Source organism: Trachurus japonicus, chromosome 21 (assembly GCF_045865225.1).
Source record: "Trachurus japonicus isolate A0001 chromosome 21, Traja_1.0".
Taxonomy (NCBI): domain Eukaryota; kingdom Metazoa; phylum Chordata; class Actinopteri; order Carangiformes; family Carangidae; genus Trachurus; species Trachurus japonicus.
In genome coordinates, this window is record NC_140927.1 from 5,915,661 (window position 1) to 5,932,816 (window position 17,156).

At 40.8% G+C, this 17,156-nt stretch overlaps 2 protein-coding genes across 2 annotated transcripts in view; one reads left to right on the forward strand and one right to left on the reverse strand.

Moving 5' to 3' along the window:
- Positions 1-12,620, forward strand: part of LOC146964687 (uncharacterized) — a 41,805-nt gene extending 29,185 nt beyond the window's left edge. Inside the window, exons 3-5 of the mRNA XM_085764161.1 lie at positions 10,467-10,640; positions 11,847-11,893; positions 12,046-12,620. Coding sequence (XP_085620287.1) covers positions 10,467-10,640; positions 11,847-11,893; positions 12,046-12,620 — 796 coding nt within the window. The remainder of the gene's footprint in view (positions 1-10,466; positions 10,641-11,846; positions 11,894-12,045) is intronic.
- arglu1a (arginine and glutamate rich 1a) overlaps positions 1-17,156 on the reverse strand; it is a 420,179-nt gene that overhangs the window by 327,188 nt on the left and 75,835 nt on the right. The window lies entirely within an intron of this gene.

The following is a 17,156-nucleotide window of genomic DNA, read 5'->3' on the forward strand; positions in this document are numbered from 1 at the left end:
AGAGTCCCCAAATTTACATATAATGTCTATTAAAGTGTCTAGTTTCATAATTTAAAAAAAAAGCAAAAAACGTAAAATCTCGTTTTTGGCACTCAACGCATGGGAAAGAAAAACGAGAAATTACGTGGCACTCAATGAGTTAAAACCGGGACACTTCAGGCTTTATGCCGATCCCATCGTTGTGTCTGTAAAAGCCATAGATCCATGGTAGAAGCCGAGCAGTCAAGCCGGTAAGATCGGGTGTCCAATAGGAGACCCGTAAAGCAGTGCTGCAGAGAGGTAATCAGTTCTGTGCTGTCGGAGTTAAAAGAAACATAACTGAAGGTCATCTGCATACATATGATATGAGATGCTTTCAAAAACAGAGAAAGATCTGTCGGACAGATAGGACCTAAACCAATTTAGGGCAGTCCCTGATATTCCCACCCAGTCTCTCAGAGCTTCAGGAGCCATGATTATGCAAATTCACATACGGTGACTGGTCCGTCAAATCAGCATGCCGTAGCCTATTCATCAGGCCGGATTTGGTGTGTCTGTGTAACAGATGTGCACTCACTCACCCATAAAAAGGACATGCTACTGGGTACACACATCACAGTGAATGCTTTGATAGTACAGTGGTTAGAGCATCCATCGCTGGCGCGAGAGGTCAGGGTTTGACTCCCGGAGGAGCTGCATATTAGCAGAGACTTTCTTGGCCTCTACCTGATCTTCTTCTTACTAAACTTAACCAACTCCTTTTCCCGCCTTTCCGACAATAGACTGTCATTCATCATAATAGCGGGGTTTTCTATTTTTTCTAAAGACCCCGCTACTCCCAAAAGGCTATTGGGGGAAACCCCCAGTGCGCAGTGCGCATTGATCCTTTTTTCCTTTTTGGGGTCAAACGGATCATGTGCATAATTAACCCCAAAACAAGCAAATAGCCTACTTCATATTAATGACATATAATGTTCATTATGCTTCTAGCCTGTCTAGCCTCTACCTGGTCTTTTTACTAAACTTAACCAACTCCTTTCTGCATTGCCTAAGCCCAACCAAAGCATCTCCCTCAGTCAGCTGTCAGCACGAGCGGCGGCTGCAGCAGCCTCGCACCCTGTGAGCTCAAGCCGGGTTCAGCCGCGCTCGAGCAGAGCAGGGGGAGAGAAAAAAAGTGTATTTCTATTACTGTGTGGAGATCTCCAACAACGAAGTCGGGGAGAAAGCAAATGGGACAGATCTGCCCAGTCTCTGAGCAGCGCACGTTTCACAGACAAGCCGCAAAGCAGAATGTAAACAACGTCACGCGGTTCAGCACCTTGGACAGCTGCGCGGGGGGGGGGGGGGGGGGGTAGCGGTGTTTCGAAGTAGGGGTGTTTCGGAACAGCGGGGTGTCGAAGTGGAGGTGTGTTGGAATGGAGAGCTGTCCCCGGTGCAATCGTGTCAAGCCGGGCAGGAAGTCAAACCACGAGAGAATCCGGTCAATTTTCAAAATAAAACACATTCGGAACAGCGGCCCCTTGGAAAGAATTTTCGGACTGGAAGACCATCGGAATGGTGGCCCTTCGGAATGGGGGTCGCCCCCCGACCCAAACAAGTGAATTAACAGGGAAACACTGAGATCTATTCCTCATTTTCTAAAGCATTTCCCACAATCTAGGATATTAATTTATGAAAATTAGCTATTTTAGAACATAGTTTTGAGGACTCTCTCCCTGCCTCTCTCTGCTCTATTCTGCTTAGTAATTAGGGCCACGGGCAATCACACCGGGCACTGGTCCCTGCAGCTATTTATTGTGTGGATTTTTTCTTGCGCTCGTTTAAATGTTTATAAACACAGACACAGCTAAATCAGACTGACACAGGATGCAGCTGCCTTCAACCTGCTCCCCCAGCACACCACAGCATAGAAGAGGACACTGGCAACCACTGAGTTGTAAAACTTCTGCAGACATTAAATGACCTGAGCCTCAGAGTTGTGTTGAGAAATTAATGTTAAAAATTCAGAATTTTGTCTATTTTTTATAGACAAAAAAAAAAAACTTTAATTACCACACAAAAAGTACTGGAAAAAGGTACAGTTGTATACCGGTACCGGTTCCCAGGTACCGAGTATTGGTATCGATTCAAATGTTAAAGGTACCCATTCCTAGTGACTAGACTGATCTGTTTTGTTTTATTTTACCAGACCATGCTGACGCTGAAAGTAACAAACTGACACCTCTCTCTCTCTCTCTCCCTCTCTCTGTGTGTCTGACTCACACAGTCTCTCAGCTGGCTCTTCTTGAGGTGAAGGGTTGTACAGATGCTCCTGACAGCTGTATTTGTGAACATTTTGCAGATGGGTTTAAAAATCTGCACTAATGGTATTGATGACATACATATAGACATAGACAAATTGCTCCTTTCCTGCTGTGTGCCTCTTGCTATAATGTTAATAATATTTTTTTTTTGCTGTTGTGATTATTAGAATATATTCGACACAAATGTGAGCTTTTGAACTACTGGACAATGAGACAAACTGTCCAGTATCCAGGTATTTGTTTCACAGTCATACTGGTTGAATTTTTGGCTAAAAAGTTATTGAATCAAATTAGTCACTGAGTCGTATTGGATCGTATCCTTCTAAATGAACCAAGATCATTCTTGAGTCGTATTGGCAACCACAAATTGTGATTTGAATCGAATCATTAAAACAAATCATTACACTTATATACTGTATAAGGTGAGTGCAGTAATTAAAGGGACAACAAGGAGTTTTGGAAAAGCGAAGCGTTTTCACACTACATTTATGAGCCCCCGCACGCACCGTACATTTCTTTGACCGCCGCAAGACGGACTCATGTTTTCATTCATCAAGAATTAAAGTCAGAGGTTCGAAGACGATCACATACCGTCGTAGTTCCGACCAAAAATTGCGATTCAGCTGCGTTGTTCTCATGACTCGCCACGAAACCGAAAGTAAGGAAACGTTTCCACCACCACTAATAATAACAATATAACGATAGAGACAAAACGATATATTTATCGAAAATGGGCCCATTAACAAGTGTGGGTAGCGTAGATTCATCCACATTAACGTGAGACTGTTTTATAACCAAATAGAAACTCCTCGTTGTCCCTTTAAATCTACCAACAAAACTATTAATAGAAATTAGAACATGTTGAGTAAAAGAAATATAGAAACTCTCAGGTTTGTGCTTAAATGTTTTGTATTCATGATTCTAACCTGTTATTTACTTCATATTGAGTATGTCAGTGTTTCCTTGAATTCTTCTTCAGCCTGAGCAGCTGTAATCTCTCACAGAGAAGCTGTGAAGCTCTGTCCTCAGTCCTCAGTCCCCAGTCCTCTAGTCTGAGACACCTGGACCTGAGTAACAACAACCTGCAGGACTCAGGAGTGAAGCTGCTGTCTGGTGGATTGGAGAGTCCACACTGTAGACTGGAGACTCTCAGGTGATGATCTATCAAGCTGTTTATCTGATGACACTAACACACCAGCAGGTGTTGACAGAGGAACCCGTGTATTATTTGTTCTTTCCATTTTCAATTGGCAATCAAAATTCAAAAATGAAAAAGTGACTGATTCATTTGTTTTTGTTTTTCAATCTAACACAGAAAACAAAAGAAATGCCTATTTTTCTTATTTCAATTTTAGGCTCAGACCAAAGATACAAAATGGAAAACGGGCCACATGACTGAATTTGATCTTGGTTGGTCGGGTTTACGTGACCCAGAAGTTGGCCCACCCTTGGTTACTGTTGCTATGTCTGTCAAGCTTTGACAACCAGCCATGCTTCTACTGTATAAGAAATATGGGGTTTTCAGCAATGATATGGCATCAGTTTCAAGGGAAATTTCAGCAAATTTCTAGAAGAATTGTTCAGGGATATCAGAAAGAAGCAGTCACAAAGATCATTTTCAGTTATGTGACCCACTCAGCTGGAGGGCAAAACATTTGTTCAACCACATAACCTGACACTGTACAGAGCAGCAACAAGGACTGTTAATTTCCCAGAAACCCAGAAATACTTAAGTCATCTCACTGATCATAAAATAAGAACAAACAAGTTTTAGGGGATTGTGATCTGTATCCAGCTCTCGTCTCTGTTTTTTTTCTCTCCCGCCGCTGTATTTCAGTCACTGAAAACAGTCCTGTCTGGAGGATCCCCTCGCCTAAAAACTTAGATAAAAGTATAGCTATCATTTGGGGGGTGAAGGCAGGGTTTTCCCTTACCGTTATAACATTTGTCCAAGTTGAATGGGTGATATGGAACATAACTCCAGTCGTATCCTAGTCTGAACCCAAATGCCCGGACGGGACCTTCATCTCCGGCTACATTCTGGATGGATGGGAAAAGTGGAGAGTCCTCTGCCTTGCCGCACTGGATGTGGAGGATGTCGAGGACGTGTACATTCACGTTCATGACAATTGGAATGTTCACCCTGGGATGCGGAATTTTCATGCAATATCGGAAAATGAGGAAGATCGCCACTGAGCAGAGCAATGCGAGGGGGGACAACGCCACCACTCGAAGTGCTGTGGTCGGGATGCGCTCCGACATCTCAGCAATCCGTGAATTCATGTCAATAATGCGAGCTGACATGGCCAAAACTCAGGAGGATATGGCCAAGTTAAACACGGCAAAGGCTGCAGAGGAGATGGATGAATAAAAGTAAATGGCAAAAAAGGGCTCTCACCCATCCCAACAAATAATAAGTACACTGGACTTTGCTCTCTGTCGATTGGACCATTCTATGACTTTGTGACATGTCAGGCTACAAGATGAGACTGTTGTTCACTCATGATGGACAAATATGGACACATGTGCAAACACACACGTAATCTGTATGTACTGTCTAGAGCTAGACTGCAGCTCTGTATACTACTTACTGCTGTAACACGTTATGTCAAGATGTCATAAGTAAAAGAATGTTATATCAAAATGTAAAAAAGAAAAAACAAACGAAAAGATTATGATATGATCTGCATACTACCTACTGCTGTAACATGTTATGTCAAATGTCATAATAGTCTACTTGCCAGCCCATAGGGCCCCATTGTGAACCCGGAAATGTTGAGTACCCCAAAGTTTTATGTTAGAAATATATAGTATGGGTCCCCAGTATTCAGAAACTGCCGGATGCTAACTTATATATATTGGGCAATTAGCATAACAGACAAAATTAGCATAAATTAGCATAATTGCCTATATGGGCAATATTTCAACAAAATTGACTTGGCTGATCTGGGCAATATTGGAGTGGTTTTAGGGGTTACTGATGATGCCGAATCCATTTCTGACATTTTCAAAATTCAAAATGGCTGTCTAAACCGGAAGTGACCAGATTTTAACCGCCAGTGGGCCGATTTTGATGGATTTCAAAATCTGGTCATCGGTTTAGACAGCCATTTTGAATTTTGAAAATGTCAAAAATGGATTCAGCATCATCAATAACCCCTAAAACCACTCCAATATTGCCCAGATCAGCCAAGTCAATTTTGTTGAAATATTGCCCATATAGACAATTATGATAATTTATGCTAATTATGTCAATTATGCTAATTGCCCAATATATATATAAGTTAGCATCCGGCAGTTTCTGAATACTGGGGACCCACACTATCTATTTCTGACATAAAACTTTGGGGTACTCAACATTTCCGGGTACTCATTGTTGGCAAGTAGACTATAAGTAAAAGAATACTATATCAAAATGTAAAAAAGAAAAAAACAAAAGAAAAAGATTATGATAAGATCTGATTATGAAAAGATTTTTATTCTGTGGGTAATAGGGGTGGGACTACATAAGCTTTTGCTTCTCCCGCTTTCCCTTTCGGCCATGTGTATTGTATTATTTGAACCAAGATGAAGTGTGATGATGATGATTTAAATTGACATGCCCGAAATAAACAAATTGATTGATTGATTGATTGATTGATTGATTGATTGATTGATTGATTGATTGATTGATTGATTGATTGATTGATTGATTGATTGATTGATTGAACAACATCTCTATATCGCCACCGCAACAACAACAACATCTTTCTAAAAACAAATGTTGTTCGTGACAGATGAGAAAGTGATTTTCCATATCACCGTTTCATTCGACTTGAGCAAATGTTATAATGATGCCTTCACCTCCCAAATGAAAGCTGTATGATGTACTGAAAGCTTTTAGACTTTCAGGCAAGGGATCCTGCAGACAGGACTGTTTTCAGTGACTGAAATACAGCGGCGGGGGGGAAAAAGGAGAGCTGGATACGGATCGCAACCGCCCAAAATGATGATGTTTGCCCTCCAGCTACATGGGTCATGTAAATGAAAACTATGAATGATTTTTGTGACTGCCTCTCTCTGATAGGCTCAAACAGTTTCTTTTAGGAATCTGCTGATATTTCCTTTGAAACCGATACCAATATTGCTGAAAACTCCATATTTCTAATAGGAGCATGGCTGGGAGTGAAAGCTTGAAAAGAAAAAGAGGGAATATCCGCTAGACTTGTAGTCAAGACCGCCTGAACCAAGACGAAGACACTTATTAAGACCAGAGAGTATCAAGACCAAGACAAGACCAAGACCAAGACAGACCAAGACTAAGACCAAGACAGACCACGTCAAGACTAACCCCGGATTTTCCATCAGGAACATCAGCGTCGTGGAACGTCAGTGCCACGCGTCTCAGCAGCGTCCCAGCAGCGGCTCTCCGCGCCGCAGCGCTATCAATCCGTAGCAGTTCTATTTTTGTCGCGGCCGTTGTTCATGCAGTTCCATTTTTTGCAATTTCCGCCTGTTTTTGTATCACTGCAATTAAAGCTTTATAACTACAGTACTAATCCCACAACTATGGTTTATGGCTTAAAGGTGTACAGAAATGGCCGTTTGTCCTGTTTGTCGCGCCGAGTTGTCACGAGCTGCAACACGAGTTTACCCGAATAAGGAAAACGAATTTGATTGGTCGTTATCGAGCGGGCGGGATATTCAAAGCTTGGGGCGAGACCGAGCTCCGTGTGTGTGTGCGTGTCTCAGACGTTTGAATGACGGATTACGGATCCAATAGCAGTGGCTGGTGAATCGTGTACAGGCTGACGTATAATCCGTGCGCCTGCATTATCCAATGCGGGGAAAAAAATACACACTTTCATCCCGGATTTACTCAAAAATAGAATTTTGCACAAAGTTTGGCCTACATCGTCTGAAAGATGAGTTATCACATTAATTTTATGATCCAGAGTGGGCTCAAATTCAGTTTTCTTTTCTGTACACCTTTAAATGAAAGGAAACCTTTGTCCCTTTTTTTTTTTTGGAAAAAAAAAAAAAACGAGTTTGAAATTTTTGGTGAAAAGGTGATATATCAAAATCCTAATTATAAAACAGGTAGAATTTTACATATATGGTTCACACGCTCCCTGTCCACATTTGTACCAAATTTTAGGTTGATATGTAAAACTACTGAGGCACTATAGAGTTTTTCCAAACAGTGTCCCTTGGCGATCTCCAGTGTGCCAAACCTGTCCAAAATTGTCCAATTTGGCTAAAATGCACACTGCAAGATTTTAGTGAGATTTTTTCCCCCCAACAGATAACCTATTGGGGCCAATCACACACTTGATGGCTTTTAGGAACACTAGTTACATAAGTAAAATTCCATTTGAAAATTTAATTTATGGGGATGAATATTTAGTGTCCAAAACCCATCCAAACATGAATTTACCTATTTTCGCCTGTATTATATTGTTATTTTCCTTTATAACTCCAGAAGTAAACGTCCCACAACCATCAGTGATGGCTTAAATTAACAAGGACATTTGAAATAGTTCATTCTGTCTTTTATTATTATTTTCATTAAACTTGGGGCAGTAAAAACACACTTTTTGTGTATTGCTTACTTGTTGACACTAGGGGGAGAGGGAACCACAGGAACCAGCTGGGTGCAAGCTTAAGCTTTGCCCAATCAGGGATCATTATATATCAGGTCACACCTTAGAGTCTCTCCTCTTTGACGAAAAACTTGTCACCCCGTGACTTTAAGTGCGTTCGAGATGAGCCAGGCGTGCGCAGAATCGATCGCCGGTGATCAGCACACAATGCATGCCGGTTAGATTTGTGTCCGACTTGATCCCGACTTGCTCTGACGTCATGCACGCGCCTGCAACGATAACCTCACGAGATCAAGGCGGCCGCAGTTAGAGCCAGGCGCCGCAGTTGCTCTCCACCGACTGCTACCGCCTGCAGCCTCAGGGCATGATGGGAAACGCGCCGGATCATGAGCTGATTGGCTCTTAGTTAGGACTGCAAACACTACGTGTTGTTGTATAATGCTGGATTATATGAATCTCATGTTGTAGGCCTATACTGCTTAAAAAAAATATTCACACTGAGTCAAACTTATGTCCTGAGAAATATATTGGTTATTTATTGGACAATTGCAGTACAGCATAAGAAATATATACTTTGGTGACTTCCTATTTGTATTGACGGCGGCTGGAAACTGTCCGACTTGACTGCAGCTTTCTGTCACCACCCCCTGCTGCTGCCGCCTGCTCTCGCCGACCGTCCAGACGAGGCGCAGTTCATCTCGAACGAGCCTTTTGATTGACAGGCAACGAGACCTGCGCAAAGCGGGTGCGCAGTCTGACGGATAATGACTGTAGTATTAGAACTGCGGCGGTCAGTTGTAGAAACAGAATTGCCCTATGGGATAAATAAAGTACTCTCAACTCAACTCAACTCAACTCAACGAAAGTGACATTATGATGGATTATCTGATCACGATGGATAAAATCGAGGAGAACATCCTTGTCGAGCACACCTTCAGCTTTAAAGCCAGGGTAAGCTTGTAATTTTATTCAGTGTTTTAGTGGGTCTTTTATTGATGATTGTCCGTATTTTTCGGCACTCGAAAATTACTTCCGGGTTTGTTTGTGTTCAGTGAGCAGGCTTGTTTAAACCTTTAATGGGATAATCAACATCAATATCAACATTACGTAATCCAGGGGCACGTAGTTCAACAGCTATTGATCAGAGGGTCTCAGAGTGACGGCAAGATCTAGGGATCTCCCGTGAACGGCTGGCAAGGCAGCGCTGCCACCAGGCGCCCGGTGGAGATTGACGCGGGGCAAGGGACAGAGTAAACCCGCGGCGCTGACGTTGAGTGACGCTGACGCTCTCGATGGAGCGTAAGACCAGTTGACCTCAAGACCGAGACCAAGAACAAGACCAAAAAAAAACCAACTAGTTACACCATATTTTGCTATTTCGCTTGAGTTGTAGAACGCGATAGTACGAGCACCACCGCGTCTGTGTAACAAAATGCATGTGATTGGTACCACTTGAAGGGGGCGTATAAATAATGATATCAAAAAAGAGATGCCTGCCTGGATATTGTCACGTAAACCCAACCAATTAAATATAAAAATCTAATTCAGTCCATTGGCCTATTTTCTATTTTATCTTTGATCTAAGCCTAAAATTGAAATATGATAAACCAGGTATTTATTTATTTATTTATTTTTACATTTTTTGTGTTACATTAATATATGTGACCCGATCCATCAAAATGAGTCGGAAGTCGCAACGTTCTATTTTTAGATAATCAGCTGATAACATGGAAAACCCATAGAAAATCAAAAAAAATTTTTTACCCTAATTTCAAAGCAATGACATTCAAAAACAATCTCCCAAAGTTTCACAGTCCAGATAATTGAGAAAAGGCATGTAAATGATGATTAAAGTTGACTTGCAACTTAAACCCTCTGAAGATGAGCGTTGCTTCGGTGCAAAACATGAAATATCTTCTGAACCGTTCATGATAGAGACGAGCTGTAAACTGCATCTGAATCGCGGGATTCTCCGCTTTCCGACGGTCATTGAATGTTGCATCTATGACGAGAAGGGACGGATACAGAAACAGATGCTAAACCGAGTAGCATCGTCGCTAACAGAGCGTAGCATCGATGCTAACAGAACGTAGCATCGATGCTAAACCGAACGTAGCATCGATGCTAACCCGAACGTACACGCTTGCACATGTTTTACAAAATGTCAACAAAACATGACAACTTCTGAACCGTTTATGATAGAAACGAGCTGTAAAAAGCATCTGAATTGTGAGATTCCCTGCTTTCCGAGGGTCATTGAATGCTGCATCTATGACAACAAGGGACCGTATAGGGAGCGTGTAATCACGTGGTACAGGAACAGATGCCAGCGTCACTGGCAAAAACTTTAACTGCTATTTTCTCAGGTTTTAGAACAGAATAAGAGAGTAGGAGATCGTAATTCAAATGGCCACATCTCGAAAACCATCAAATGTATGACTCTGACTAGGGTGTCATTTTAAAGCTTATTTTCTAATCTTTCCATTGATACCAAAATCTCAACTTTGAAATTTGGGTCACTGTGACTCATTTTGATGGATCGGGTCACATATATCTATATATAATAAGTCACTTTTTCATTCCATCATCCCTGTGTGTTCAGTCTGTCAGGATGTCTGATCACAGAGGAAGGGTGTGCTTCTCTGGCCTCAGATCTGAGCTCCAACCCCTCCCATCTGAGAAAGCTGGACCTGAGCTACAACCATCCAGGAGCCTCAGGAGTGAAGCTGCTGTCTGCTGGACTGGAGGATCCAGACTGGAGACTGGACTCTCTCAGGTATGGAGAGGCTGCTGTAGCCACACACACTGTCTGATAGAGGAGGAGCTGGAACATTTCTTATCTTATCTTACCTGATCACACTTGATATTAAGCAAAACTGAGCAAAAAAGTTGAAAAAAATATTGATATATGATGATGTTGTAGATTTTTTGCATGTACATTTTTTGCTCGAGAGTGACAAAAGGGGTCAAAAATTAAAATCTGACAGCACATAAAAAAATGAATGCAATGAAATAGATGTTGTTGTTACCTTTTGACATATCCAAGACTCTAATCACCTGCAATGCCCTCACCCCCAACTATTAATTTTATTTATTTATTATATTTCAAATATCTTTTTTTGTTTTTTTCACATATATTTTGGGGCTGTTTGCCTATAATCGATAGTATTGTCGAGAAGGACAGGTAATGGGGAAACCCCCCCCCCCCATTTTATACACTGGACCTTTATTAAAAGTTGTTGATGTTGGTAATGTTTGTTATTGTTTCAGTATTCTTGTGTGGTGTTTTGTAGGCTATTTCCTTTCGGGATGACATTTTGGTGACTCTGTCTGAGCTGTACAACATGATTTTTAATTGGCCACGGCTACCGCATACTGCCGTAAAATATGGAGGAGGTTTAACAGTATTTGGATACCACCCAACCCTAGTTTCTCCATTAGTGTATAAAGGCTCTCATCGTGGTTCGCTGGAATCCCAGAACTTCAGAAATGGCTGTGTAACACTTTCCCAACTGACAGGTGTCAATGGTTTTGTTTTTTTTTATTTTTCTTGAATTTCTTGAGATCACGGCATTATGTGCTATTTTTGGAGATCTTTTAGCCTACTTCACTTTGTCAGATAGGTTCCATTGAACGATTTCTCGATTCAGTAGCGCTGGCAGTGATCAGGCCTGGGAGTGGTTAGTGAAATTGAACTCAGCTTTCCAAAAAAAATTGATTTATCACAATTTGTTGATGATTTAACAAGTGGGGTGATGGGCAGTTACTTTTTCACATAGGTACAGGTCGGTTTGGATAGCTTTTTCCCCTTAATAAATGAAATCATCATTTAAAAACAATTTGCTTGGATTTTCTTTGTCCAATATTAAAATGTGTCCGTTGATCTTAAACATTTAAGTATGACAATTATGAAAAAAAAACAGAAAAAGAAATCAGGATGGGAGCCTGTACAGTGCTGCTCTGACCCCCCTCCTCCTTTCAGGGTGGAGCCTGCTGGAGTCCCATGGTTGACACCAGGTCTGAGGAAGTGTAAGTCTGTTTTTACTTTGATTCATGGAAACAAAGCAGCACATTCAACCATCTTCACACTGTCACATCACTGACCTCATGAGTCTTCATCAAACTGTCAATAACTGATCACATGATCAATAACTGCAGCTGTGTCTTGTTCTCTCCATCAGATTCCTGTCAACTCACAATCAACACAAACACAGTGAACACAGAGATCAAACTGTCTGACAACAACAGGAAGGCGACATGGGTGGAGGAGCGTCAGTCATATCCTGATCATCCAGACAGATTTGACCATCGACCTCAGCTGCTGTGTTCAACTGGTCTGACTGGTCGCTGCTACTGGGAGGTTGAGTGGAGAGGAAATGTTTATATATCAGTGAGTTACAGAGGAATCAGAAGGAAAGTCGACAGTAGAGACTGTGTGTTTGGGTGGAACGATCAGTCCTGGAGTCTGAGTTTCTATGATGGTGATTACAGAGTCTGGCACAATCAAAGATCGACACCTATCACCTCCTCCTCCTCCTCCTCCTCCTCCTCCTCCTCCTCCTCCTCCTCCTCCTCCTCCTCCTCCTCTGTCTCTGACAGAGTAGCAGTGTATGTGGACTGTCCTGCTGGCTCTCTGTCCTTCTACAGAATCTCCTCTGACTCACTGATCCACCTCTACACCTTCAACACCACCTTCACTAAACCTCTGTATCCTGGGTTTAGGCTCTGGCCAGATTCCTCAGTGAGTCTGTGTTGAGTGAATCAGTCTCCTCCTGTCACAGAAACCTTCTCACTGTTGAACAAACAGCAGACCTATCAGTCTCTACATGTCTAACACTTCAACAGGTCTGAACTAACAAGAAAACGAGTTTGCATCTTAAAATAATTACAATAATACATGTCAAAAATACATAATTTCATGTGTATGTATGTGTATAAAGTTAACAAATAGAAGCTACTATTCTACTATTTAGGAAAATTATCAGTATTTGAGGAAATATTGTAAAATATTTGATTGAAAGACAAAAGTGAATGAGCTATCATCTATGCAGTTAGTACACCTGTATCTGTAATGTGACCCCAGTCTATCAAGAACAAAACACAATAATAATAAACGTGTATGGATGTTACAGTGTCTCTAGTTTGTGTATTTATCATTGCCTACGAAGAACCATGAAATAGTTTTCATCTTTATGAGCCAAGAATATTATTTTAATCTGTACTAAAAATAGCAGTCTGTTTCTAATCAAAAAACGTTAATTTGATTTGTAATTTGTGATTGTGCCTACATTTATTCTATTATTCTTCCTCTAAATCCTGCTTTTGTAACCTGCACCATGATATGGATTGGTGGCTTATCCAGCTGTCCTTGCCTGTCATATTTTACATTTTATACACTTTTAATCCTTTGTGTTGTCAAGTAAAGAAATATTAAATACAAAGGCTTTTGATTGACAGGCATCACTGAATTCAATACGGTGCTGCTTTTGTTGAGCTTGATGTGTCTGAATCTTTTTTTTAAACTGGCATGCCCGGCTGATCCTGGCCTGTCGAGACAAGGAGAGAGCTGAGGCTGCTGCTTTTCACATCCACATAGTAAGTACGCCACAAAGAAGACGCTGTGTCAGCTGCTCATTGAGACCGTTGAGTCCATGTAACATGTCATGCAGTGGACCCTTGGCTTCAAAGAAAGATGGCGGAGAGATTCGAACGGGGGCATAAGTTTTACTGTCTGCCGTAGCAAAAAACTATAAAGAGGAAATACAGAAAGAAAAAAAAAGATTAGATTAATTACGTGGGTGAAACATTTCATTAACAATTGCCAAGTACAGATTCCAAAACCATCCCCATTAAATAGAAAATGAAAAATACATTTATTAGATTTATTAATGTTTACAATCATCAACTCGATCAAAGCATATCAAAAAAGCCCGGGTGGCATCCCTCAAAATAAAATAAATCCAGACATCCTAAGGATAACAGGTCCACATACCTTGTTCCACTATACCAAGGGAGCTAATCGTTTATGGTGTTGAAGGTCTGGGGAACCATCTGCCCCCTAATAACAATAAAACAAACTTAGACTGCAGTAACCTAATCGACATAAAGATGGTACATGTAATTACAATACAGTATAGTCCAGAGAGAAACTTACTCAGAAAACCAAAATAATCGGAACAAAGGAGACTCAGCAGCACAGACGCCACACCAACTCAGAAGAGACAAAGGACGAGGTGATGGAGATGCGCACAGGTGGAGCTTACAGGGCTCAGTCTCCCTTTTGTACTTTGCTCCCTCAACCAAAGATCGGCAACTAGATGGCAGTCAGAGGTAATTTACTGGCATTTGACAGGCACTTGAGTGAAGGGAAAAGGGAGGCTAAACAGACAGAACAGCCTACAACAATTTACTCTTATTCACATGTCAGTAGATCAACTAATCTGAAAAACTTGATCACAGTCCAGATACTAGACACACACACACATCTGTGATATCAGCCTCATTTTTACTAACCAGTCCTTATTGTCTATTTTTCAGGACAGCTGGGAACCAGCAACCAGCAAATTCTCAGAAAAGCAGAGAGCATTTTAGCCTCCCTGAGCCATGTCCTTGCGGGTGAATTCGGGGCCTTCCTATGTGTAAAACAAACCGCTTCTCTAAATCATTCGTCCCCTCTGCACTCAGACTCTTAAATTCCTCATAGGGTCTCTCTATTTTTCTATTTTTATTTTTTATTTTTCATACTATACCCATTTCAAACTTTGTGTTGTTGTTTTTGACTGATGTGTGTTGTACTGATTATTTATTAATTGGGTAACACTTTATTTTAAGGGGTCCTTGTTCCTGTGTATCTACCTAATTAATTACAGTGTAATTACCTATGTAACCATATATAATAACATGTACTTACATTGTAAATACATAGTGTATTTTGGTGTACTTACAGGTCCTTGTTACACTTGTAATAAGAAAAATAAGTGGCCTCGTTTGCACAAGCATTTCTTATTACAAGTGTAACAAGGACCTGTAAGTACACGAAAATACACTATGTATTTACAATGTAAGTACATGTTATTACATACGGTTACATAGGTAATTACACTGTAATTAATTAGGTAGATACACAGGAACAAGGACCCCTTAAAATAAAGTGTTACCATTAATTGTCTATTTATTGTGGGCCATGTAGGCCATACAAACCATGACAACCTGCTGCTCAAAATGAATTCCCTGTCGGATTAATAAAGTTGTTTTGAATTAGAATTTGAATTGAACAATCAGGTGATGTTCATGCAGCTGGATCTGCCAAGTATAAAGTCCGTTCACAGATTTGCCTAAACTTTTTTATAAAGGTAAAGGTACTTTATTTGTCACATACAGCTAGTACAGTGAAATTCTTTCTCTGCATTTAACCCATCCCTGAGGAGCAGTGGGCAGCCACGGTGCAGCGCCCGGGGACCAACTCCAGATTATGAGCCAGTGCCTTTGGTCAGGGGCACTGACTGGAGGATCAACCTAACCTAACCCACCCAGCCTAGTGGTGGGGGAAACCGGACCACCCGGGGAAACCCACGCAGACACGGGGAGAACATGCAAACTCCACACAGAAAGGACCTGGGCGGCCGGGGATTCAAACCCAGGACCTTCTTGCTGTGAGGCAACAATGCTAACCACTGTGCCACCGTGTGCTGAGGTGATGCCCCCCTCCCCGCTCTGCTCCTAACTGGGGTTGGGTTTCTCTGCAGACTTCTGGATCTGTGGAGGAGGACAGAGGTCAGAGGTCAAATCTGCTCAGGAAACATCATTGATCCGTCTACATGTGAAATCACCTTTGAAAAACAGTCCTGTCAACCTGTCAATCAAACTCATTTTTTTTAACCAAATTTTTATTTTTCACATGACCATTTACATTTTGTTTCGTTTCACCATACACATACAAACACACACAGATTACAACACAGCATGCAGCATGTGGACTGTTTGCTAGCATGCTAAAATGCATATTTTGAATTCAAAAGAAAAAACTATTTCTAATTCTAGTAAAATTCTAACACATGTTTTATTTAAAGCACTAATCTCTTAAATGTTAGTAACAATTGAGTACTTAGCAAAAGTAGGAGTAGAAATATGGAATAAATATTGTTTTTTCAGGGCATCAAAATCAAGTCAATCAAGTTTTTTTGCAACTTCTTTGGGAGCAGCAGGCACATGTCACACATATGCTTCATTAACTCAAGATCGACAAACCTGATTTGCTTACAATAAAAAGTATAATTTATGTAACAAGCAGCTTCATTGGAAGAACCATTGTTGGAAATTTTTGGTTCCGCTAATGGAGAGTCAAAGAACAAGGTAGCATGCACCAAAGTTTATTCTCTACAGAGAAGGGAACAGTAATCAGAACTGCACAGCAGATCGCAGTTCAGAGTGGTGCCCCAAGAACAGAGATTGCAGTCCCTTCTTATACCCCACTTTATGACTCTGGTTACTTCATTACTACAAGCACTAGCCTTCCCAGGCCATAAAACAATCCAACAGATGTGTTACTCAACGAATGGCTACCCTGGTCTATAGGAATTTACAGCCTGGATCAATTAGTAAACAAGGTTGTACGTGGGTCATCATAGTGTCCTTCCTCTGCCCCCAGGTTTATTGTAGTCAGTACACAAATGTCTCCACTAATGGAGTTAAACAGGATCACTACAAGATTTTACTACAACACTTCAAAGACTGCCTTACACAAGGAGAATACCAATCACAGCAATTTTCCACCACACCATGAACCAGCAAAAATGGTGATGCAGTTTTTTTTTTTTTTTTGACTTAGAAGTCACAAGTGGGCTTATATGGTACGTGGGCTTAATAGGTACACTTACTCTCAATACTCACAGTTGTGTATCAGTGTTGGTGGATGTGACCATGGTCTCTGACCTTTGTGTAGAGTCTGTGTGAACGCTGCCTGAATCCCTGTAGATCAGCTGTGACACATGGGAAGATGTGCTGGGTGTATATATCATATATATATATATATATATATATATATATATATATATATATATATATATATAGTATATATGTATGATATAGTATATATATATTTTAATATATAATGATATAGTGTTGGTACCCCTTTCAGTGTATATATGTATATATTTTTTGTTTGTCTATTCATTGTATGTGTAGTGTCTGAATATTTGTATGTTTGTATATATAAATGTTTAAATGAAAAAAAAAACCATAAATTTAATTTCCTTTTCTTTAAACCCTTTTTTTCATTGAGCACTGTAAAAGC